This window comes from Microcaecilia unicolor, chromosome 2, assembly GCF_901765095.1.
Source record: "Microcaecilia unicolor chromosome 2, aMicUni1.1, whole genome shotgun sequence".
NCBI classification, from domain to species: domain Eukaryota; kingdom Metazoa; phylum Chordata; class Amphibia; order Gymnophiona; family Siphonopidae; genus Microcaecilia; species Microcaecilia unicolor.
The window spans coordinates 204,330,336-204,356,052 of NC_044032.1; the positions used below are offsets into that span (position 1 = coordinate 204,330,336).

General features: G+C 42.1%; 1 protein-coding gene across 2 annotated transcripts in view; it reads left to right on the forward strand.

The window, feature by feature from the left end:
* The window catches only part of SLC35D2 (solute carrier family 35 member D2), a 216,512-nt gene that overhangs the window by 47,787 nt on the left and 143,008 nt on the right, over nt 1-25,717 (forward strand). For both annotated transcript variants that reach the window (XM_030193642.1, XM_030193641.1), the window contains exon 2: nt 22,692-22,725. In XM_030193642.1, coding sequence (XP_030049502.1) covers nt 22,705-22,725 — 21 coding nt within the window. In that variant the 5' untranslated portion in view covers nt 22,692-22,704. The remainder of the gene's footprint in view (nt 1-22,691; nt 22,726-25,717) is intronic.

Consider the following 25,717-nt stretch of genomic DNA (forward strand, 5'->3'; position numbering starts at 1 on the left):
ATTGATCCCATACATCAGAGAGTAGGTTATTATGAATAGTAATATGAGTAGTTAAATTCCGTAGGAAAGCTAATTGTTTGTCAATGGCCTTTGAATTGTCAGATAAATTAAAACAGCACATGTCCTGAAACTCTTCGCAACCATGATGGTTAAGTAATAAAAGATAATCAATGGCTGCTCGATTTTGTAAAACTCCATGACGTAATTGCTGTTGCTCAGCATTAAGTAAACTAATAGCAGTGGAGGTTGCATTGATTGATTTAATTGCCCAACAGGCTAATTCACGAATATTTTTTGCATTTGCCGCTGCCAATGCAGGGACACCTATTAATGAAAATGCAAGTGCCAGATATTCAGTTTGACTCAGAAATTTAACATTATCATTGCAATTGGCAGCAAGGGTCATACGCTTGGATCGCATATGTGAGGAGTTAGAAAATAAAATATGTTTACTGGGAAGTACCATAGTGAGTCGACTTAGACAGCATGTAGTACCATCAGATATATTAGCTGGAATATAATTAAAGGTATACATTCCACATGACCAAAACCAGCCAGGGGGTAAATGAGTAAATTTATAAATATATGAAACATTTTCGTAGGAGCTACAATTTAACAAAGTTGGTCCAAAATTAACACAATTTGATCGGGTACAATTAACCATACGAGCACATGTCATATTGATACTAGCTATTTGATTGGTTCTCACATGCATTGCCAAAGTAGGCGGCAACAGGGTTTGTGTTCCCCAATTATGGTATTCATAAGAAGCATTTCGATAGGATGAATTAACAGGAAGCTGTGAATAAAACCAAGTATCATTTTGCATATCTTTAGGATCATGACATACTGGAATCAGGCAAGTTGCCAAAACTTCTCCAACTGCCTTTTGATGAGAAAGACAGAAATCAGTTTGGTTCAGTGAAATTGCAAACGCTTCCCAAATATTTTTTGTGGGAAGTAATTGTGACTGTCCACAAGGTATGTACAAACAACAACACAGTAGAAGCAATGTAATGGAATTAGCATTAAGCGCTGCAATAATAGCCACTACGAAGTTATCATCAGTCTTTTCAATATGAGCTTTTTCTAAAGTCTCTGTAGCTTGTTGACTCAAGGCTTTAATTTGTCCCCAAGTAACAGGAGCATTAGGTTGACGAGTCACTGACCGTTTGCGTGTTTGCATCTGCGGTCCTTGAAGGGTGAGTGTGAAATTGGGAATTGGGTTGTGAAGACCTTGATGCCACGACATGAGGTTTCACCCACTTTGCTGGAATCCACACCGGGCCAGAATCTGTTTGAACAGCAGCGTAACCACGACCCCAGGTAAGGAGAGGCACAGGGGAACTCCACTGATCAGAAGGTAGTTGTCGGTATATGACCAAAGGACGAGATAAAGGTGGGGCAGGAGTACGAAAATGTTGTTCAAATCTGGAAGAAAAAGTTTTTGTAGCAGGATTATTGATGAGATTGAGATGATTCAGTGTGTAAAGGATTTGTGCTAAGCATTCATCAATGCTTACTCTATGACGGAGAATACCGTCTTTTTTTGTAGTCAGATTACTTAAAGCAGTTTTCAGTGTGCGATTAGCACGTTCAACAATAGCTTGACCAGTGGAGTTATAGGGGATACCAAAAAGGTGCTCAATATGCCAGAGGGTCAGGAACTCCTGTAAGGAGGTGGAAGTATAAGCAGGGGCATTGTCTGTCTTGAGAGTTTTAGGAACACCCATGACCGCAAAAGCTTGGAGAAGATGAGAGCGGACATGAGATGTAGTTTCCCCTTTTTGTGCAGTGACCCACAAAAATCCAGAATGAGTATCAACAACCACATGAAGCTTAGACCATTGACCAAAAGGGGGAAAGTGAGTAACGTCCATTTGCCAGAGGCTATTAACTTCCAGACCACGAGGATTAACTCCAGGAAAAAAGGTAGTAGGAGCTGAAAAGGAACATTGTGGACAATTTTTGATAATAGCTCTAGCTTCTTCTAAAGAAATTTGAAACTGGCGAGCTAGGCTAGGTGCATTTTGATGATGAAGTTCATGACTGCAGTGTGCTGTGGAGAAAAAATGAAGATGGCGATCCGCTCGAGCATTCCCTTCAGACAGACCACCAGGAAAAGGTTGATGACTGCGGATATGACCTATAAAGAGAGAAGAAAGGCGATTCTCCAAGTAACCTTGGAGGGTTAACAGTAAAGCATAAAAAGAGGCATCCATTTTGAATGATACATAACTGTCGGGCATGCGACGGACAAGATTAGCACAATATTGACTGTCAACAATAAGATTCAGTGGTTGATCTGAAAATAAAGAAAGAGCCAGGATGATGGCAGCAAGCTCTGAACGTTGAGCAGAGGTTTGTGGAGAGGTAAATTTGACGTGCCATTTGTTCAGATTGTACCAAGTAACCACCCCACGAGTGGGACTACCATCTGTAAAGACGGTGAGAGCAGTAGGGAGTGGACGTAAAGAAATGGGATCATGAAGAGTGATTGGCAAAATGGATGTGCCCTGTATGCGAGGGTCTTTAGGATAGTGGCAATCTATAATACCAACATAAGTGGCTAAAATAAATTGCAAGTCGTCGGAGAACTGAATCATTTTTTCCCACTGCCACAAAGAATGAGGAATGATGAGTTTAAGAATGTCGAAACCAGTCATGAATGTTGCTCGCTCTCGAGCTTTAGTAATCAGCAAGGCTAGTTGCTGGGGCCATTGTGTAATAGTAGAATGGAGAGTATTCTGTAAATAGACCCATTCTATCAATTTCGGAGGAGTTGTATCTTGATATAAGACACCAAACGGTTGTCGGTGGGTGGGGTCTTTGAGAACGCAAAAACAAAAAAGGGCAAATGCATCTCGTCTATCTGTCCATTTTGTTTGTAAGATTTGATCCAATTGTGACAGAATTGTTTGTTGCGATGCAGTGAGTGTAATTAATTCAGCAGGTGTTTTATGACCTTTTAATGCGAGAAACAGGGGTTGTAAAAATTCTGTAGGAAGTTTCAAGTAGGGACGTAACCAATTGAGATTTCCTAAAATCTCTTGTAATTGATGTAATGTCGTGGGAGACTGTAAATTGAGATGAGGAGCGACAGGTTGGGCTGCAGCTTTAGTCATACGGAAACCTAGATATAAATAGGGTTCCTTTTCTTGAACCTTCTCTGAGGCAATTGTTAATCCTGAGGAGGCCAAGATAGAAATTAAAGTAGATTTCCAAGAAGGGGGAAGAGTTATCCCTGCAATTAGTATATCATCCATATAATGATATACCAAAAGTTGAGGGAAATAGGCACGAAATGGTTGCAAGGCTTGATGAACATAGTATTGACAAATAGTGGGTGAATTTAACATTCCCTGGGGCAAAACTTTCCAACAATACCTAGTAGTAGGGTGTGCATTATTGTAAACAGGTACAGTAAAAGCAAAGTATTTATAATCTTTTTCCTGGAGAGGAATTGAAAAAAAACAATCCTTCAGATCTATAATAGCTAATTGATAATCATAAGGAATCAAATTAGGATTTGGAATACCACATTGTAACGGGCCCATTGGTTCTAAAATCGCATTAATAGCTCGTAGGTCATGTAAAAATCTCCATTTTCCGGATTTTTTCTTGATCACAAATACCGGAGTATTATATGGAGAATTGGTAGGCTCAATGTGATTTAATTGTAATTGTTCTTCCACCAATTGATGTAAAATCAACAGTTTTTCTCTGGTAATCGGCCACTGCTCTACCCAAACAGGTTTGTCAGTTTTCCATTCCAAAGGAAGAGAAAAAGACATATTTATGAACTGTTAATCAGGTAGGATCAATGATGCATCTAATTGTTCCAAAAGGTCACGACCCCATAAATTAAAGGGTACTTGTAAAATACAGGGCTTAATATGTCCTAGAACCTTGGTATCGTTAGGATATGTAATAGATAACCATTGAGAACTTTGGGAGGCTGACTGAGTTCCCCCTATTCCTGTCACATGTGAAGTATCTTCAATGGGCCATTCCACAGGCCATTGTTTATAAGCTATGACAGAAACATCCGCCCCGGTATCTAATATACCAACAAAGGGCTTTTGTTGCAATAAAAATTGAGCAGTGGGTCGTGCATTAGAAACCGGTTTTAAAACTGCACTTACCTGTCGCGTAGATCCAAAGCCCCCTGTACGAGAGACAGTAGAAGGAATAGGTGCTGTAAAATATGGTAAAATAATTAATTGTGCCCACGAGTCCCCGGGAGAAATTGTTAAAGGTGATGAGGACCATACTTGAATTTTAACAATGCCTGTGTAATCAGCATCAATAACTCCAGGGATAACATGAATACCTGCCTTCGATGCAGAGGAGCGAGGTAATACTAAACCTACAGTAGCCGCTGGAATGGGTCCTTTAAAGGTAGTATTATATACCAAAACTTCATGAGGTAAGATGGCAGTTTTACATTCCGCTGCAATAAGGTCAATTCCTGCACTACCTTGTGTAGCAGTAGTACTATGAGCAAAAGACCCTTGCACTCCCTTTGGACCGAGGTTAGGAGTTAACCCGGAGCAAAGTTTTTTGGGGGTGGCGGTGTGGAATTAATTGGATTAGAGCGACATTGATTGGCCCAATGATATCCTTTTTGACATCGAGGACATTTTCGAGAAGGTCGAGAAGGTCCTTTTGCAAAGTTGGCACCCCCTCCTGGGGCTCTACACTGAGCTCGAAAATGTCCTGGTTTCTTACAATTAAAACACGTCCCCTGTGGCTTATTACCTTTTTGTATAGCTCCTGCTAACAAATTCATAGAATAACCATGAGTCCCCACATCTGCACATGCGCTCAATAAATCTGCTAAAGTAATTCCTGGGCGATGAGCTACAGTCTGCAATGCCTTTTTGCAATCTGAATTTGCATTTTCTTGGGCTAATTTAATCAATAACTCTGTTTGCGCATCAAGATTATCAATTTGCCTAGTTACAGCTTCCTGCAATCGATTAACAAATTGAAGGTAAGATTCGGTTGCACCCTGTTTAATTGATGCAAAAGATTTTGTTGGTTTATTCCCTTCTGGTGTTCTTTTAAATGCTCGCAAGATACAAGTGCCTATGGCTTGAAAACAGGTATCGTTTTGTTGAATTTGCATATCAAGGGTTGAAAATGGTCCCGATCCATAAATTTGATCAGGCACCAAATTAGTCCCAGTGATAAGTTGTGCTGCTTGCTTATATTCATTATCCCACACTACATATTGCGCAGGAGTTAACAGCATACGGAAAAGGTCTTTCCAATCTTTTGGAGTCATTAAGTAACCGTTACTAATCCCTTCTATCATGCCTTGAACAAATGAACTTTTTAAACCTGATTCTACGATAGCTCTACGTAATTCTCTCAAAACTTGATAAGGTAGAGCAGTCCATTCTGCATGATGTGTTTCGTTCCCTGCCTCTATTGTTGTAGTTCTAGTAACTGGGTATAAATTAGGATTAGGTTCCGAATTATCCCATAGATCATCGTTCCAAATGAATTCACCATTTTTTCGTGCTTGCTGTATACCTAATTGAATTAAACTAGGTCGTTCTACGCTCTTTGGTGTTTTGGTAATAATAACGCTATCATTAGCGTTGTTGTTTTGGATATTTTCAATTGGTTTATTAGGGGTAGTAGTAGTAAAGTCAGGAGTTTTGTTTTGCTCTTCCCTTCCCATATCGGTGGCCAGCCGACAAGAAGGAGGAGAAGGTGTAGGTCCAAGAGTCGCGGGAGGTAAAAGAGACCAGGTCTTGCCTGGCAATTTGTTGGATATATTTTCGTTAGTAATGCCTGTCAATCCAGAAGAGAGAATTACTATAGTAGAATATATCTCTCTCCAAGTCAATAATATAGGAGTCGAAACTCTAGGCTCTAAACGAAACTGCTGCCCTATCTTTTCCCATGTTTGAGGATCGAATGATCCCTTCTCTGGATACCAGGGACATTGACAAACTATTTCCTCAATTAAACGCTCTATATCTTTAAGAGTTATTGGATTTCGGGAGGAACCATATCTTTGCGTTATAGTATATAGCTCCTGTGCATGTTGTTTATGTGATGATGTTAAATTTCCCCCCATACTTACAGTGTTCCGTAGAAGGAATGGCGCGCTGACTGTTCCAGTCGTAGTAAGTACGTCACGTTTTCACCGATCACGTCGGGGATCACCAGATGTTGCAAAATAACTCTCCTCTCGTGTGTCTGGGCAAAAAACTCTTTATTTGGGAGTCAATCCCCTTCTTATATACTCTATGAATATTCATGGATATTACATGTATTATCATTACTATTGGTTACATTTTGCTTACACAACCATGATCATGCATTGCTTACAAGAACAACTCTACATGAACAGCTCGTGAACCTGCTCAGGAATGTACAAACATCACCTGCTATTCTGCTACTTTCTCAGGAAAGAACAAAAACATCACATGCTAGATTCTCAGGAATATACAAAACATCATCTGCTGCCTGTATCCAAATACATTCTATCTACAGAAATATATGGCTATATATATGTGTGGTCGAATTGCTGTTAGCTATCTCAGTGTAGCAGTAATAGTCTTGGTTCTAGTTTAATATGGGGCTCATTTTCAAAGCACTTAGCCTCCCAAAGTTCCATAGAAACCTATGGAACTTAGCCTCCCAAAGTGCTTTGAAAATATGCCTCCATGCCTACTATTGAGGTCATACCCACAGTTAGAACACTTTGAAGTGCAAAACACAAAAAATAAAATCAAACTTCACATAAACAAACATAAGCGCTCAGAAAAAAAGGAGGAAAAAGCCTCAGAATGTTAAAGTGCTGATGATATACAGTTAATATTTTTAGTGACCTAATTAATCCAGATCTCTCTTCTTTAAACAAATGCTTAGATAAAATTGCTTGTAGTTAGATACCCATTGGTTAAAATTAAACCCTTCTAAATCAAAGGCTATTTGTGTAACAATCTTTCAATCCCTTCTGTTGCACCCTAGATATCTAGGCAGTCATTATTACCGGTACTCTCAATAAAAATTGTTGGCATTACTCTAGACTCACAGTTGACATTTGATCCCCATATAGCTTTAATATCTTGTAAATGTTTTGGAGCCTTATGCTTAATTCAATCTCGTAGATCATATTTAGATAAGTCTGCTTTGCATAAACTTGTACATGCTTTAGTAATAAGTAGATTGGATTATGCTAACTCTTTGTTTAATGGCCTACCACAATATACTATCAAAAGATTATAATCTATCCAAAGCCTGACCATTAGGATTATTACTGGGATCATACATTTTGACAGAGTATCCACCTTCTAAAGGAGGCACATTGGTTGCCGTGTATGTACTGAATGAGATATTAGGTTTTAGTTATAGCTCATAAGATATTTTACTCAGGACAACCTCAGTTTTTAATGAATTTCCTTATTCCTTATTGCCCAACACAATCATTAAGGTTGCAAAACCAGAATTGGGTAGGAGTGGCCTAGTGGTTAGGGTGGTGGACTTTGGTCCTGGGGAATTGAGTTCAATTCCCACTTCAGGCACAGGCAGCTCCTTGTGACTCAGGGCAAGTCACTTAACCCTCCATTACCCCAGGTACAAATAAGTATCTGTATACAATATGTAAGCCACATTGAGCCTGCCATGAGTGGGAAAGCACAGGGTACAAATGTAACAAAAAAAAAAAATACCATCTCTCTTAAGAGCAAAACTAAATTCCACTTGTGACTTTTTTTTAACCTTGCTCTCACTTTATGGAATTCTTTATGTTCTCATCTTCATTTAGAGTCAGGTAGGACATGGCCATAGCGGAGAAACTGAATAAAACTGAATGAATTCTTTGCTTTGGTCTTTACGGAAGAATGTGTAAGAGATCTACCTGTACCAGAAATGATTTTCAGGGTGATGATGCGGAGGAACTGAAAGAAATCTCGGTGAACCTAGAAGATGTACTGAACCAAATCAACAAATTAAACAGTAGAAAATCACCTGGACCAGGTGGCATGCATCGAAGGGTACTGAAAGAACTCAGTCATGAAATTACTGAAATGATGTTAGTAATCTGTAATCTGTTGTTAAAGTCGTCCATTGTACCTGAAGATTGGAGGGTGGCCAATGTGACTCTGATTTTTAAAAACGGTTCTGGGATTATCTGGGAAATTACAGCCCAGTAAGCCTGATGTCAGTGCTGGGTAAAATAGTGGAAACTATTATAAAGAATAAATAAGGGGACACATAAACATGGTTTAATGGGACAGATTCAGTATGGTCTCAGCCAAAGGAAGCCTCACCAATTTGTTTCATTTCTTTGAAGGTGTGAATAAACAGTGAATAAAGGTGAGCCAGTTGATGTAATGTTTTGATGTAGTGTTTCTAGATTTTCAGAAAGCTTTTGACAACGTTCCTCATGAGAGATTCCTGAGAAAATTCAAGAGTCATGGGATAGGAGGCAATGTTCTGTTGTGGATTAGGAATTGGTTATTTGACAGAAACAGAGGGTAGGGTTGAATGGCCATTTCTTAATGGAGGAGGGTGAATAGTGGAGTGCCACAGGTATCTGTATTGGGACCAATGCTATTTAACATATTTATAAATGATCTGAAAATCAGAACGATGATTGAGGTGATTAAATTTTCAGATGACACAAAACTATTCAAGATTGTTAAAACACATGTGGACTGTGAAAAATGTTAGGAAGACCTTTAAGAAACTGGAAGATTGGGCATCCAAATGGGGCAAATGCAAAGTGATACATATTGGGAAGAATAATCTGAATCATAGTTACCTGATGATCGGTTCCACCTTGGAACTCAGCATCCAAGAAAAATCTAGGTGTTATTATAGACAATAATGCTGAAATCTTCTGCTTAGTGTGTGGCGGTTGGTAAATACGACCAAGAATACTTTAATGCCTCTGTATCTCTCCATGGTGCAACCTCACCTTGAGTATTGCGTTCAGTTCTGGTGACAGTTCTGATGACTCCTAGATCCTTTTCCTGGACGGTGACTCCTAACATGGAACCTTGCATCACATAGCTGTAATTTGGGTTCCTCTTTCTTACATGCATCACTTTGCAAGTCACAATCCTCTCGTGATTTAGCAACTTTGAATAACTTTCCAGCTCATTTTCGAAAGTGATTGCTGGCCATCTTCCGACACAAATCGGGAGATGGCCAGCGATCTCGCAACGGCGGCCAAATCGGTATAATCGAAAGCTGCTATTTTGACACCATCGCCGCTTTTCCATCGCAGAGCCGGCAAAATTTCAAGAGGGCATGTTGGCAGCGACGCAAAGGCGGGTCATGGGCAGGCATGGGCGGGGTTACGCAATGGCCGGCTTTAGCCCATAATGGAAAAAAAAAAGGCAGAGCATTTGGCCGCTTTTACTTGGTCCCTTTTTTTTCAGGTCCAAGCTTCAAAAAGGTGCCCGAACTGACCACATGACCACTGGAAGGAAGCGGAGATGACCTTCCCATACTCCCCCAGTGGTCACTAACCGCCTCCCACCAAAAACCCCCACTTTAAACACTTTTTTTTCAGCCTGTATGCCAGCCTCAAATGCCGTACCCACCTCCATGACAGCAGAATGTGTTCTGTCCTCCGACAGCCTTTTCCTGCTTGTGATGTGGCTCTGGGTGAGTGTGACACCTTTTCTGTTATTTGCACTGCAGAGCCACATCAGCAATGCATTGTGGTGGGTTTAGGTATTGGTAGTTGGTAGGCTCTACTCTCCTGGTGCTTTCCCCCTGCTTACTGGGTCAGTGTGCCCTGTTTTGTTTCCTGTTGTAGTCCATGCGGTAGTGGCCATTTTTGTAAGCCAATTTTAATTCCCTTTCCTGTGTTACCCACGTTAGAGAACGTAGTTCTTACCTTGAATGGTGCTGAAAGAGGGCATTGTACACCATTATGCCAGCTCTGACCTACTGCTCATCTTAGTACCAGGGGACTCTTTGCCAATGAGGCACAACCTCTGATCTGCAGTTAACTGTGAGTAAACGTGGTTATTTCAAGAAAGGACTTTTTCAGAGAGATTAGTCTTCAGGTGTGAACTGATGTGCTAAAGTTATACAGCAGCAGTAAGTCCTAGAGGCTGCATGCAGGTCCCTGGAGCAGTTTTAGTGGGTGCAGTACATTTGTGGGTAGTGGGATTTGGGGGGGGGGGGGTTTGGGGGGCTAAGCTCCCAAAGTAAGGGAGCTATGCACACGGGAGCTTTTCTGAAGTCCACCGCAGTGACCCCTAGGGAGCCCGGTTGGTGTCCTGGCATGTCAGGGGGGCTAGTTCACTAAAAATGCTGGCTCCTCCCACGGCCAAATGCCTTGGATTTGGCTGGGGTTTGAGATGGCCGACATAACTTTCCATTATCGCTAAAAAACGAAGCCGGCCATCTCAAACCCCGGCCAAATCCAATGCATTTAGCTGGCCGGAACCGTATTATTGAAACAAAAGGTGGCCGGCCATCTTTTTTGAAAATATGGGTCTGGCCAGCTGTTTGCGGCGCCGCCAAAATACATCGCCAGCCATGTATTTCGCCGGCGCCGTTCGATTATTCCCCTCTTTGTGTCATTGGCAAATTTAATTACCTCACTAGTTATACCCATATCTAGATTATTTATAAATATGTTAAAAAGCAGTAGTCCCAACACAGACCCATGTAGAACCCCTTCTCCATTGAGAATACTGACCATTTAACCCTACTCTCTGTTTTCTATCTTTTTTTTATATATAAACAGTTTTTATTGATGATAATCACCATTGTGAACATAATCAAACATCTCGTAAACATATGAACAGGTCACAGTTGCATGTATACATTGTAACTGCATCATCAATATTTTATACACCCTTTTTCTCCCCTCCCCCCCGATTAGCATCTTCACCTTCATCTATTTGCTTGCTTCATAGTGTCTAGTCTTTCCTGCTCCCATTACAACAATTATTTAACACAGAAGAACAAGACCCCCCTTTACAGTGGTCAACTTGTAGCTATACAAAATAAACTTTATATTAATATCATACAGTGAACATATGCGTTTCCTTTATATTCCCCTCCCCCCCCTATCCTCCCTCCCTCCACCCTCCCCTACTGGACCTATTAACAGTTTAGAATCCTGCTTCTTCCAACTGATGTGAGGGTGTCCCAAAACGGGGACCATGTTTTACAAAATTGGTCTCCCCTTTTTGAAGCCAAGTCTCCCACTCTTTTCTTTTCCAGCATGCAACATTGCATCATAGCTCCTCTCCATTGCGGGACTCCTGGGGGCTCTGGCTGTAACCATAATTGTGTAATTGTCCGCTTGCCCATCAAGGTCGCCCTTTTCAAAAAGGCTTTCAGTCCCTCGGGTGACTTTCCTCGGATATTATAAACTTCAAAGAGTTGGCCTGGTGATGGGTGCCATTGTATTTTCCACATCTGAGACACATGATGTCCCAGCGTTTTCCAGAATTGAAACACCATTGTGCAGAACCAAAACATATGTCCCAAGGAGGCTCCCACCTGTCCACACTTTGGGCAATCATCTGTAGTTCTAATGGTCGCTTTAAAGGCTCTATGTGGTGAGATATAAAGCCGTAAAATAAATTTGTATTGCATTTCCTGCCATGCCGCGTTCTCTGTCGTCTGGTATACACCTGTCAGGCACAGTTTTATTTGCTCGGAATTGGGTTTCCATCTCAGTTCTTGGTGCCACTGCTGTGAGACGCTTGTGTAATCTGAAGTCCCCTGCGAGTCTCGAAGGTGACGATGGAAGTAACGGAGGGGTACTTTTAATTGGGCCTCTAGGCCTAGTATATCATTCATAGAGTCCCATATTTGCTGTGTAAGGTCTGTTGCAGGTATTGACCTAACATAGTGTTTAAGTTGTAAGTACTGAAAGTGGTCTTTCTGTCCCAGTCCGAATTCTTCACACAGGGCTCTAAAGGATTTAATATTCCCATCTTCCGATACCACTTGAAACAAATATTTGATGCCACAGTTCTCCCATTTTTTAAACAAGGCGGAGCCTCCCCCCTCCGGGAATGCTAAATTGCCTTTAAGAGGAATCAGTGGAGTTGCTGCTTTATTCCATTTGTACATCTTACCCAGCCATTTCCATGTGTTTACGCAGGGGATTTAAGATGTACCCATACTGACCCAACGGTAGGAGTTCCTTTGCTGGGGCGTGGAGCCAGTAAGCAAAATCCATTGGGGCTATCAATGCGGTTTCTACACTTGTGCACGAGAAAAACTCTTTTGCTCGAAACCAATCTGATAGATGCCTCAGGCCACATGCTATCGTTATGAGTTTTAAATCAAGCAGTCCCAGTCCCCCTCCCGAGCAGGGCTTCATAAGATTTTTCAAACCTGTGCGTGCCCGTTTACCCTGCCACAGGAATATAGTGAGGGTTTTATTGAGCCATCTCTCCTCTCTGTATCCCAGCGAGACTGGGATCATCTGGAAGATGTACGTCCACCTCGGAAAGATGAACATATTATACATTGCGATTCTCCCTTTCAGGGATAAGGGTAGACCTTGCCAACCATGTAGTGTTTCCTTTGTTCTATTTTTCAATGGGCCTATGTTTTCCTTATATAAGTTCGCTAAATCTTTTGGAATGATGACCCCCAAATACTTAAGGTTGTCTTCAGCCCACTGAAAGGGGAATGGGTCAACCCACCCCTCCTTCACCTCCTCCTGAATCGGGAGGGCTAATGATTTATGTAGGTTTAATTGTAATCCTGAATAGAACCCAAATTCCTCTATAACTTCAAGCAACCGTGGGACTGAGGTTCTTGGTTGTGTGAGTGTAAGAAACATGTCGTCTGCAAAGGCTAGCACTTTTATCAGTTGCCCATGCAGTGTTACTCCCCGTATATCCTGGTCTAGTAAAATCGTGCGTAGAAGTGGTTCCAGGTAGAGAAGGAACAGTATGGGGGATAATGGACATCCCTGCCTTGTGCCCCGTTCTATTCGGAAGGGCATAGATCTAGTGCCATTAATCAATATTTGTGCTGTGGTGTTATTATAGAGTGTCTGGATTGCCTTCAGAAACCAACCACTCAGCCCAATATACTCGAGTACTTGAAACAGGTATACTCCATTAACTTTATCAAAAGCTTTAGCCGCGTCTAGGCTAACTAACAAGAGGGGGTCACCCGTAACCTGTCCATAAGCCACTGTAAGTAGTGCTTTCCGAACTTGCCTTACCGCTTGTCGGCCTTTAACAAATCCCACTTGGTGCTCTCCTATTAGATATGGAATATGAGCTGTCAGTCGGTTTGTGAGCACTCTAGATAAGATCTTAACATCTACATTGATGAGGGAGATGGGTCTATAGGAGTCTACTAGATCTTTTGGTTTACCCGGTTTGGGGATTAATGTTATTAAGGCTTCGTTCTCCCTTGATGAAAAGGATCCCCTAGTCACCACTCCCTCAAAATAATCTACCAAGGCTCCACACAATTGAGGGGCTAGCATCCTATAGTACTCATTAGAGAAGCCATCGAGACCTGGGGCGGAGCCCAGATTTAGGGATTTCAATACTTTAAAAACCTCTTGTGCTTCAAGAGGGGCTAGCAGTGCTTGGCGGGCTATTTCTGTTAGTTGGGGCATTTTTGCATCTTCTAGGTAGTCTCGGGTCAGGGGACCCCGCACCCTATCTTTGGCTCTATATGTTTCCTTAAAGTGTTCCTGGAATGTATTAACTATATCTTGTAATTTAGTTAGCTTATCCCCCTTGGAGTTCGTTATCATTGAGATAAACCTTTGGGAGGTTTGTGTTTTAGCCACTCTAGCTAATAGTTTTCCTGACTTATTCCCAAAACGTTGGAAGTTCAGCCGTCGAAACATTAATTGCTTCGTGGCTTGTTCGTGAATAATTGCGTTGAGTGCTACCAGGGTTGCTGACATGGAATCCCTGTTGTCTGGAGTGGGGTGAGTTATGTATTTCCTCTTTGCTTTCCTATAGTCTGCTTCTAATCGCAAAATGCCCGCAGCTAATCGTTTTTTCCTAGCACTCTGAAACGCTATTACTTCCCCTCTCATAACCGCTTTGGACGCTTCCCAGAATAATATAGGTGAGTCGCATGTAGGGTGATTCGTGTCCTCATACAGTTTCCATTTCCCCATTAGGTGATCTAGAAATTGTTTGTCACTGTAAAGGTAAGCGGGGAATCTCCAGTGGTTGATTGTTTTCCCCCTCTCCCTTAGGTCGAGTTCTACCCATATCATACTATGGTCTGAAATTTCCATAGGGCCAATAACTGCCTGTTGAACTTTAAAGAACCAAGATTGTGATATGAGAATATAGTCGATTCTAGACCAGGATTGGTGGGCTTTTGACTGATGGGTATAGTCTTTTGTAGTAGGGTGGAGGGAGCGCCACGGGTCAGTTAAATGCAAATGTTTGCAGAGTGCTGATATCCCCTTCCCCTTGCCCACCCCTGGTACAGCCGCGGGTGATGACCTATCCAGGGACGGGTCCTGCACCTGATTGAAATCTCCCGCCCACACCCAGGGAGCATCAGTGTATTGCAGCCCTAGTGCTATTAAGGACTGGAAGAATCTTGGGTCATAGGAATTTGGAGCATATATCGCACACAAATAAAAGCTCTGACCTTGATAATTAACTCGAAGTAGCACTATACGTCCCTCTGTGTCTTTGTATATTAGGGTATTGGTGCAAGGTAACCCTTTACGTACTAGTATTGCAACCCCACTCTTCCTGTTGCCCGAGGAGGAGAAATGGCTCTCACCCACCCACTGTTGACAAAGTTTTCCATGTTCATTATCTGATAATTTTGTTTCTTGCAGACATGCAAAGTCTATATTATGTCGCTTTATCTGAGATAGGATCTTATATCTCTTCACTGGCGATGTGATGCCTGAAACATTCCATGACAAGATCTTTACTCCAGATTGATTAATGATTTTCTAGCTTTGGGGATACTATCAGTAGTATTTCCTGACTTACCCCCGGGGGCCCAGCCTCTCCCCAGGAGCATACCTGCTGTATTTGGAGACCAAGATTCAAATTAGCTCTCATGTAATCATAGGTACCAGTAATATCCTTTCCCTTTACCCCACTAATTATCTTTCCATTTGTTCCCTTTATTATATCGTCCCCCACCCCTATCCCTCCCCTTATCCTCATATCTACCCATTCTTCCCATTCCCCTTCTCCCAAGAGGTGCCCTGAAAGGACTTTCCCCATCAAGGCCTAGTCACAATGTGCTGAGTGCCCCGCTCCCCCCCAGACATATCATTTTACCTTTAACCTTAGGCAATTTGAGTTCTCAGAAAGTGTCCTCAGATCTGGCATAGTGATCTTATCAAGTACAGAATCTGCTCACCACAGTTTTGGAGCAAGTTCATGTTGGTGTTGTAGGTGTTTGCAGCTCCTGGTTAATAAATTGTGTCGCTGATTGTTCTGAGGTGAAGGATATCCATTTTCCATCTTTCATGATTTTCAACGTCGCTGGGTACAGGAGCATAAACCGAGTATTTTTATTAATGAGTGAGGTGCAAATTGGGTGGAATTTTCGTCTCCTCTCCCGTACACTAGCTGAGTAGTCCTGGAATATTCTTATTTGGCTGTCCGCGTATCTTAAATTGTCTCTTTTCTGCCGGTATCCCTGTAGAATCTCTTCTTTATGGAGATAATTGAGAATTTTTATTATGACCACTCTGGGTCTAGACCCCGGTTGACCCGGTCTCCCCAGTCTGTGGGCCCGTTCAATGCAAAGATGGCCTCTGCTGTCTGATATGGCAAATTCTTTAGAGAGCCATGTTTCCAGCACTGTGCTTAAATTTTTGTCTGGTATGGTTTCAGGTAGGCCCACCAGTCTGAGGTTGCATCGCCTAGTTCTGTTCTCTAGTTCGTCTAGCTTCTCTGCTTGGATTGTTAGTTGTTGCTTTAAGTTAGCTATATCCGGCTCATGTTGCTGCCATGTGTCCTCTAAGTCTGATACTCGTTTTTCAGCCTCCGCCGTTTTGCTTGTTATTTCCGCCAAAGCGCCATCTATTTTCCCCAATCGGCTCTCTAATGCTGTAAAACGGGGTTCCAGTGCGGTTCCTACCGCTGTTACCAACTGTGCCAGCTGTCGGGCGGTAAATTCAGCCTCGCCTCGCGGGGATGCGGTCGCCATCTTGGAATCGCTGTTTGCCGCGAGCAGCTTTTCTTTTTCGCTTTTTGAGCTTTTCCTTGTGCTTCCGGGCGGCATAGGAACGAGATATTGTTCCATGCACCTTCCTCCGTTCGTTTACAGAGTCCGATCGGTTTTTTGGGGGTTTTCTTTCGGCGGTTTCGGTCGGGGGCGAGCGGGGCACTCGGAGCAGCACAAAAACGCTGTTACTGCTTCCACCGCATCACGTGACCCTGTTTTCTATCTTTTAATCAGTTTTTAATCCACACTAGAACACTACCTCCTATCCTATGACTTTCCAGTTTCCTCTGGAGTGTTTCATGAGGTACTTTGTCAAATGCCTTTTGAAAATCCAGATACACAATATCAACCGGCTCACCTTTATCCACATGTTCGTTCACCCCTTTAAAGAAATGTAGTAGATTGGTGAGGCAAGGATTCCCTTCAGTAAATTTCACAAGCAGTAACTGTGAATTGTTCCTTCTCCCAGGTGGGAAGCAGGGGAACCAAGCCTGGGAGAAGGAACAGGAAAGAGCCTATTAGAGTCAGAGACAGTAGCCCTAAGAGGTACTCCTGTGGAATGAACGGACAGACAAGGAGGTCTGGTCCAGAGAGAAGATCACTTGCTGCAGCAGTGCTGCAGGCACAGCCTGAGATTGTTTTGCCCAGTAAGGAAGGGTTATGGACAGGAGGAAGTAAATATGTACATACTGTAGGATTTATATAATTGAGCTAGAGGATTTACATTTTATCCCTGAGTTTGGCTCTGACTCACTTGTTGTATAAACTGTCATTGGATTAAATTAATTTGTTCTGCTTTGAAAGGATTTCTGCCTCCAGAATATTGGCGATCTGGATGAACTGCTTTTCGCAGTTTCAGTAAAGTTTGTTGGATTACAAAACCCATAGACTGGAGTTTCTTTGTTGCATAAGACTGAAAGTTATTGTATTCCTGGATTAGTAGAGTGATGAGTAAAAGAACCTGACTACTACCATATGACCATCTAAGGGGATAAACAATAAATAGGTGGGAGAACTAAGGGGCAAGGGGAAGGCGGAAAAAGAAGAGATATTCAAAGTAAAAATAAAAGAAGACTTCCAAAAGGAATTATTCAATAAAAATACAAAAGCCTTACCCAATAAGGGTCTGCGCTTCTCACTTATGTCCTCCTCCTCTTTATAGGGCACACTTCTTTTAAAGCTTACAATAAATAACAGCGAATCATTACAATTATTGATCTATTGAATAAATAATTTATCAGCCCTAAATATTTCAATAAAAGTTATAATAAGCAGCAAATGCACCTTGCCTTCTGTAATATATCTTCAAAAGAACCTCAGCTCTTTTGCTGGTGCTCATAACTGTTGAAAACGAGGACAAAGCACCTGCTTAATCAGCTTTCTCAAAAAGAACATAAGCTATATATTGGATGAAAACTGATTGCCTCCTCTGGGTCCAGTCAGTGCCATCGAGAGACTGAACCGGGCACGGGGCAGGGCTGCTGCCGCCTCCTCCCACAATTGTCGTCCGCTACCGCTGCAACAGGATTGAAATACCTTGGCTGGCGGGGATCTCGAGGCCCCACAAGCAGAAGACATTTTCCTCCAGCTCTGACTGCCTGCCCCTCAGGGCATGCTCAGTTTCAAAACCAAGCAAGCGCGCCTAAGAGGAAAAGCAGCCACTCAGCAAGCAATGGGCAGAAGAGCAGTGCTGGAGGAAGCTCTGGGTCCTTCCCAGCCTCCAAGGGGGGCCTGGCGCTGGAGTTTTCTCTCTCCTGCCTGTGTTGGGACGGGATCACTCGGATCCCGTCAGGAGCAGAAGAGAGAGAACCTGGCTCCGGGTCCCCCTTGGAGGCCCAGGCCCAGGGAATTTTGTCCCCCCTGTCACCCTCTTGGAGGCCCTGGGTCCAGTTCCAAATGAACACTAGTACACTTTATGTTTTAACGTTTTTATTGATGACACTCTGAAAAATACATCCTTGTACGCACATAACTTATGTGACATAACACACTCTCAAAGAAGAGGATATTGAATCAATACAATCAACACATGTATCATCAGCAATTTTCAATTTCTTCCCCCTATAACTCTAACACCCGCCCTTCCTCCCAACTACCCTCTAGCCCCAAACTTCCAGATGTGAAAAGGAAGATGCCAGGATCTGAACCTCTAAATGTGATTTTGGAACAGAATGTCACAAAAATTACCTAAAGCAGCAAAGATCCAAATGACAGTAGTAGTGAGTATTCCTGCTTTTCAAAACCTTCAACACCAGTCCACTGAATCAGAAACCCCCTTCCCATCTTAACCATCATAGCCCTCTTATAGTTGACATTAAGAAGCACTATACCCACTTTTCTGGCATAAAAGTTGGCCAGATCTTGAGGGGATAAAGCCATTTGATTATTGTAAGATGTTCTGTGATTTTAGTTTCTGTGATTTTTTTAACGTTTGCTTTATTCGGGGGCCCTTTTTCAAAGCTGTGGCAAGCACTAACATGTTCTTACCGCAGCAGAAATGGCTTACCGTGGCACGTGATGAGGCATCTCCCAGTAATTTGGGGAAGTGCGCACGCTATCCACACGCTAAAAATTAAAATGTATTTTTTTAGTGCTGGGGCGGATCTGGGGGCGGGGAGTGGGCATGTTCTGTTCAAATCTGTTAGCAAATGGGCCACTTAATTGATGTTGGCGTCGTTATAAGCAGGGGGTATACCTTGATACAACTGGAAGGCTAAACATAGTCTATGTCGGACAAAAACCCCCTGGCTGAAATACATCTTTGAGATGAGAATTGCAATTTAAGTATCTACTAAAACTATAGGAATGGATTAAAGCTGAAATAATTTTGATATAAATCATAAAAGGAAAAAGATTTAAATATTTAAAATTTTGATATTAGAAAATCAGTACCATATACCGATGAGGAGGTGGGTGTATAATTCTTGCTGAATTAAGACATGAATCAGTGAGTGACACCGCTGAAGTTTGTGGTATAGTTATGGTTTATGGGAGATCAGTTGGTTTGACACAAATAGATTATATGCATACAGTTACACCTTCAGAGCAGGTGTAAATTTTGTGTGTCAGCATTTGTGCGCTTTTAGGACTGGATCTGATCTGGTAGCTTTTTTTTAAAGAGACACGTGGAGGGGCATAATCAAAAGGGATGCCCAAGTTTTGCTGAGGATGTCCTCGCAAAACGTCCCGGCGAAGGGGCAGGGAAACCCGTATTATTGAAACAAGATGGATGTCCATCTTTTGTTTCGATAATACGGTTGTGGACGCCCAAATCTTGATATTTAGGTTGTCCTTAGAGATGGCCGTCCCTAGACTTGGTCGTTTCTGATTTTCGGCGATAATGGAAACCAAGGGTGCCTATCTCAGAAACAACCAAATGCAAGCCCTTTGGTCGTGGGAGGAGCCAACATTCATAGTGCACTGGTCCCCCTGACATGACAGCACATCAACCGGGCACCCTAGGGGGCACTGCAGTGGACTTCAGAAATTGCTCCCAGGTACATAGCTCCCTTACCTTGTGTGCTGAGCCCTCCAACCCCTCCAAAACCCACTCCCCACAACTGTACACCACTACCATAGCCCTTAGGGGTGAAGGGGGGCACCTAGATGTGGGTACAGTGGGTTTGTGGTGGGTTATGGAAGGCTCACATTTACCACCACAAGTGTAACAGGTAGGGGGGATGGGCCTGGGTCCGCCTGCCTGAAGTGCACTGTACCCACTAAAACTGCTCCAGGAACCTGCATACTGTTGCGATGGACCTGAGAATGACATTTGAGGCTGGCATAGAGGCTGGCACAAAAGACTTTTAAAGATTTTTTTTAGGGTGGGAGGGGGTTAGTGACCACTGAGGAGAGTAAGGGGAAGTCATCCCCGATTCTCTCCGGTGGTCATCTGGCCAGTTTGGGCACCTTTTTTGGCTTGGTTGTAAGGAAAACAGGACCAGGTAAAGTCGTCCAAGTGCTCTTCAGGGACGCCCTTTTTTTCCATTATGGGTCGAGGACGTTCATGTGTTAGGCACGCCCAAGTCCCGCCTTCGCTATGCCTCTGAAATGCCCCTGTGAACTTTGGTCGTCCCCGAGACGGAAAACAGTTGGGGGTCGCCCAAAATTGGCTTTCGATTATGCCGATTTGGGCGACCCTGTGAGAAGGACGCCCATCTTCCGATTTGTGTCAAAAAATGGGTGTCCTTCTCTTTCAAAAATAAGCCTGGTCGATATTCAAAATGATTTAACCATCTGGAAATGGCTGCTAACTGGATAAATCATTTGTTCAGGGCTATCCGCTAATTTTCAGTGGCACTTAACTAGGTATCGCCACTGAAAATTAGTGGTTAGCTGTTATTCCTCTTTCCTATTTGTGTTTGTAGTTCCTTTCCTTTTTTTTTTTTTGTTTAAGATATTATGAACCGCCCAGATGGCACATGCTCTTGGTGCGGATATTTATTTATTTAAAAATTTCTGTTCTGCCTAAAAACTAAGCAGAGTACACACAACAAATATAACAAAAACATAATACAAATACAGTCTCTAGCACCAGCACATCTCTCACAAAGGCAAAAGAGCCCTAACAAAACAGTTTAACAAAAAAATGAGTTTTATTAAATGAAATAAACATTATTCCCGGATATTCAATGCCAAGCCATGTCCAGGTTTCGGCATTGAATACCCGGTTTTTGCAGAGCTGGCTAACACATTGCTGGTTAAGTCAATATTCAGCACTTAACTGGCCATGGGTTACCACATAAATACAAGACTGTTTTTTGTGGTCCCATTTATGCAGTTACCATTTATGCAGTTACCCTGGCCAGTTAAGTGCTGACTCCACCCCAGAATGCTCCCAAAATAGCTGGTTTCACTTAAGTTCAAGTCAGCACTTAACTGGCCAGGGTAACTGCATAAACGGGACCACAAAAAACAGTGCTGAATATCAACTTAACCAGCAATGTGTTAGCCAGCTCTGCAAAAACCGGGTATTCAGTGCCAAAACCTGGACATGGCTTGGCATTGAATATCCGGGAATAATGCCAGTGGTGGTCAGCAAAACGCTCACCACCGCTGATTGAATTTTACCCCCTTGTTGCCTTTATAACATAGCCTTAAAATAGACACGTTTTTGGATGTCTCATAGGGGTGTCCCATAATAAAATCAGGTCCTCAAATAGTAAGCAGGGACACATTGTACCTGAATAATTATTGTCACTGTATGTCACTGTGCATGTCTAGTAGTACTATAAAATTATGTATTATAATAAAAATAAATATTAATATTATTCATTGATAAAGTTCAACTTATTTTTATATCTGTATTTCTCATGCTGGAAATGAACTTTCTATACTTGATTATCTAATTTAATTTATAACTCACTTTATCATTCAGGAACTTCAATGCAATAACTCTTTTATTTTAGTTACATTTGTACCCCACGCTTTCCCACTCATGGCAGGCTCAATGCGGCAGGCAATGGAGGGTTAAGTGACTTGCCCAGAGTCACAAGGAGCGGCCTGTGCTGGGAATCGAACTCAGTTCCCCAGGACCAAAGTCCGCCACTCCTCCACTAGATTCTATTTTATAATCTTTGTATTCTATTCACTATATTCTATTCACTATATTCTTTGTATTTTATTGTACCATTTATCTGCCTTAATGCAATACCACTTGTAATTCTCTATCCGGAAATGGCGATCGCCATTACGGCATAATGTAAGCCACATTGAGCCTGCAAATTGGTGGGAAAATGTGGGATACAAATGCAACAAATAATATCTGGCCTGAACTGAGGAGATTTATATGTGCTCTGCCTGCTAATTAACTTTTCTTTAGTGTCTTTATTGATTGGACTTATATAATTAGCAGCCACAACTAAACAAGTGCACGTTGGGCACGTATAGAGCCTTACGCGGCTTAGTAAAAGGACCCCTAATGTTTTTAGTTGCACAGAATCTTTCTGCAGTACAAACTTCCTGGAGTTTCCAGCTGTTGCTCAGAATAGAGAAAGTTTGGTTCCTACTGGCCAAAGTTGCTCTTTTCTGATGTTACCTTTTCATACTTGTGTGGGGTTGTCTTGTTTTTATTTTTTTTTTGGTTCACTAATGTGTTAATTCATGAAGACTTACAGAATTTGGGAACCTGATATGTGTTTGCAAGAAGTAAATGTATCCATTGTATTTAAGCAAGCAATAATGCACATGGAAACGATTTATGAAAGTAGTTTAGCCTAAGTCAATATGTATACCAGAAGATAATTTTCAGCCCTTAGAAATGTTTAAATTAAGAATTGGTAGTGAAAGCTCTGGATTATTGTAATAGGATGTAATGGGATGAAAATATGAGGATGACAATGAAATGTCAGGTAACTTTTTATTGGACTATAAGACCGTATATGATTTACACATAGAATAATCCAGTGACAAATGTTATCTATTGCTGCACTGGAAGAGTCTGTCTTATTGTATTATATATAGCCTGAGTGTCTGCATAGAATTTGAGGAATATTCTGTATACATATACATAGTTTATGACTTTTTCCTCTATTTTTTTATTTTAGATTTCCCTCTCCAATGGCACTTGGAATTGGACAGGTATGTTCTCAGTCTAACATGCTTCCTGCTTTGAATCCTCAGGGGACCCTGAGAAAAATTGTGTGGGGTACAGTGTTTGATTCTGTGAATAGCCATCTTAGTATGTCTGTGACCATTGCAGGACCCTGCTCCCTGGAAAGGAAGCAGTTCAGTACATATCACAGTCTCCTCCTCACTTACTTCAGAGGCTTCGTATGAACATAAGAATAGCTATACTGGGTCAGATTGCTGGTCCTTCTAACCCTCTATCCTGCTTCCAACAGTGGCCAATCCAGGTCACAAGTACCCAGCAGAATCCTAAAGAGTAGCAAGATTCCATGCAACCAATTCCAGGGATAAGTAGTGGCTTTCCCATGTCTACCTTAATAGCAGATTGTGAACTTTTCCTCCAGGAACTTGCACAAACCTTTTAAAACCCAGATACGCTAACTGCTGTTACTACATCCTCTGGCAAGGAGTTCCAGAACTTACTGTTCAATGGGTGAAACATATTTTCATCTATTTGTTGTAAAAGTATTACTATATAACTTTATGGAGTGTCCCCTCGTCTTTGTACTTGTTGAAAGAGTAAACAATTGATTCATGTTTACCTATTCTACTCCATTTAGAACTTTGTAGACCTCTATCATATCCCCCCCCCCCCCACCACCACCACCACACACACACACACACCTTTTCTTTTTCAAGCTGAAGAATCCTAACCTCTTAAGCCTTCCCTTATATGAGAGGAACTCCGTCCCTTGTTTTGGTCACCCTTCTTTGAACCTTTTCTAATTCTGCTACACCTTTTTTGAGATATGTCGACCAGAACTGCACACAGTACTCAAGGTGAAGTCACACCATGGAGTGAGACAGAGGCATTATAATATTCTTTGTCTTATTTTCTATCCTTTTCCTAATAATTCCTAGCATTCTGTTTGCTTTGTTGTCCACCACTAACAATAGTTTTGTGTCATCTGCTCTATTCAAAGTTGTTACAATATATGCAGACTGTAAGAAATTGCAGGAAGACCTTAGGAAATTGGAAAACTTCACATTGAATGTCCTCACTCCGTGCCCTTGCCATTGTATGTAGTGTTAAGTGAGGCGGACCCAGACCCAGCAAGTAATGCTGAAGTTGCATATAAGGGAAAATATCATTAGCACTCAAGTGATACTACTCTGAAAGAGTTTGGAAACCCAGTGGTTTAGCTTCTGTGTCTACCATTTGATATAAGTAACATATACCCTTAGTGGCTCATATTTGAAAAGTTTTAGTATAAATTCCCACAGGGAGTCTGGATTCCTACATATAGGAAGCAGAGGGGTTACAGAGCCAGAACATGCTAACTGCTTATATAACCATTGCCAAGTGAACCATGCAGGATGAATGAGGACATACTGCTTAATTTCCCTAGGGAGTTCCTGTGAAGGTGCATGCAGAATACAATTAAAATAGAAACATAGAGAAACATAAAAAATTGAAAGCAGATTATGACCATATGGCCTATCCATTCTGCCCATCCATGCCATCTAGTCTCCCTTAGAGATCCTATGCACCTGTCCTAAACTTTCTTGAATTCAGATACAGTTTTTGTCTCCACCACCTCCACCGGGAGGCCATTCCATGGATCCAACATCCTTTCTGTAAAGAATTACTTCCTCAGGTTACTTCTGAGTCTATCCTCTTTCACTTTCATTCTATGACCCTTCATTCCAGAGCTTCCTTTCAGTTGAAAGAGACTCACCTCTTGTGCATTTATACCACGTAGGTATTTAAATAACAGGCCTATCTTTAACCGCTAAGCACTTAACCAGTTAGCACCGAATATCGGCTTAACCGGTTAAATTGCCATGGTCAAAAATGAAACTGGATAGTCAATGCCGGTCGCCGGTGGACTAAATTCAGTCCTTCAACATGTAAACATTATGTAGGCTGTATGTTTAGGATCTCAAACATTGCACTGGGTCCTCATACATTTTAAACTAATTAGTTATCAATTACAGAATAAAAATATCCAATCTTTGGCGTGTCTTGCTTGGTTTTATAGTTCGGTATCTCTCTCTTTCTCCTGTGTATGTGGTCTCATTTGCTTCTCTTATTCCTATTTTTTTTTTTTTTAGCTTTGTGTCTTCATTATCATATTCTCTCATCTCCTTCTTAGCCCATCTCCCCACTCTTACCCTCTCTATTTCCTCTCTCCCCCCTTATCCATCTCTCACCCCTTCCCTGGCTTCTTATTCCCTCCCACCCTAGACCTCAACTACTTTCTTCTGCTTCGGTTACCCTCATCAGCCCTGGTTCTTTCCAGTTCTGTCATTCTCTCCCTTCAGTCTCTTTCTTCTGTCTCCACCCATTCTCCGATTACCCCCTTTCACCATCCCACCCACTTTATTTGTATCCTATTCTCACCAGTCTGCTTATGGATGATTTCAGCATCTCTCTCTTTATCTCTCTCTATGTCCGCCTTCTCTATATCCAGCAACATTCCCTCTAAGTTACACTGGAGTCCTCCATCCCCATTGACAGTGGTGCAAGAATATCACATTTTCAATCAGGAAGGGGCAAGTAGGTAGGCCCACTGGGAATCTGGCAGAAGTTGCTGGCCCTTTGTGATTGAAACTGTAATATTGCTGTAGCACTCTCAATGGTAGGAATGATGGTGGACTTCAAGAACTTTGGGAACATTAGTTCCAGCATCTCTCTCTTGCTTTCCTTGTCCTCCTCCCTCTCACTCCCCAGGTCTAGCATTTTTCCTTTGCTTCCCTTGTCCCCATCCTCTGGGTCCAGTATCTCCCCTACCCTGGCTCCCACTTGACTATATGCCCTTTTGTACCACTCCCCAGTGGTTTACCATCTTAGTTTTGAGTCCTGTTTCTGTCCAGAAACCAGAAGAAAGAAAAAGGTGCTGCACACATGTGCTATTCTTCTCCCACATATCTTTCATGCTGCACAGACAGGCAAGCGATAGGCAAGAAGATCCAGTCATACGTTCTTCATTGTGTTCCTCTA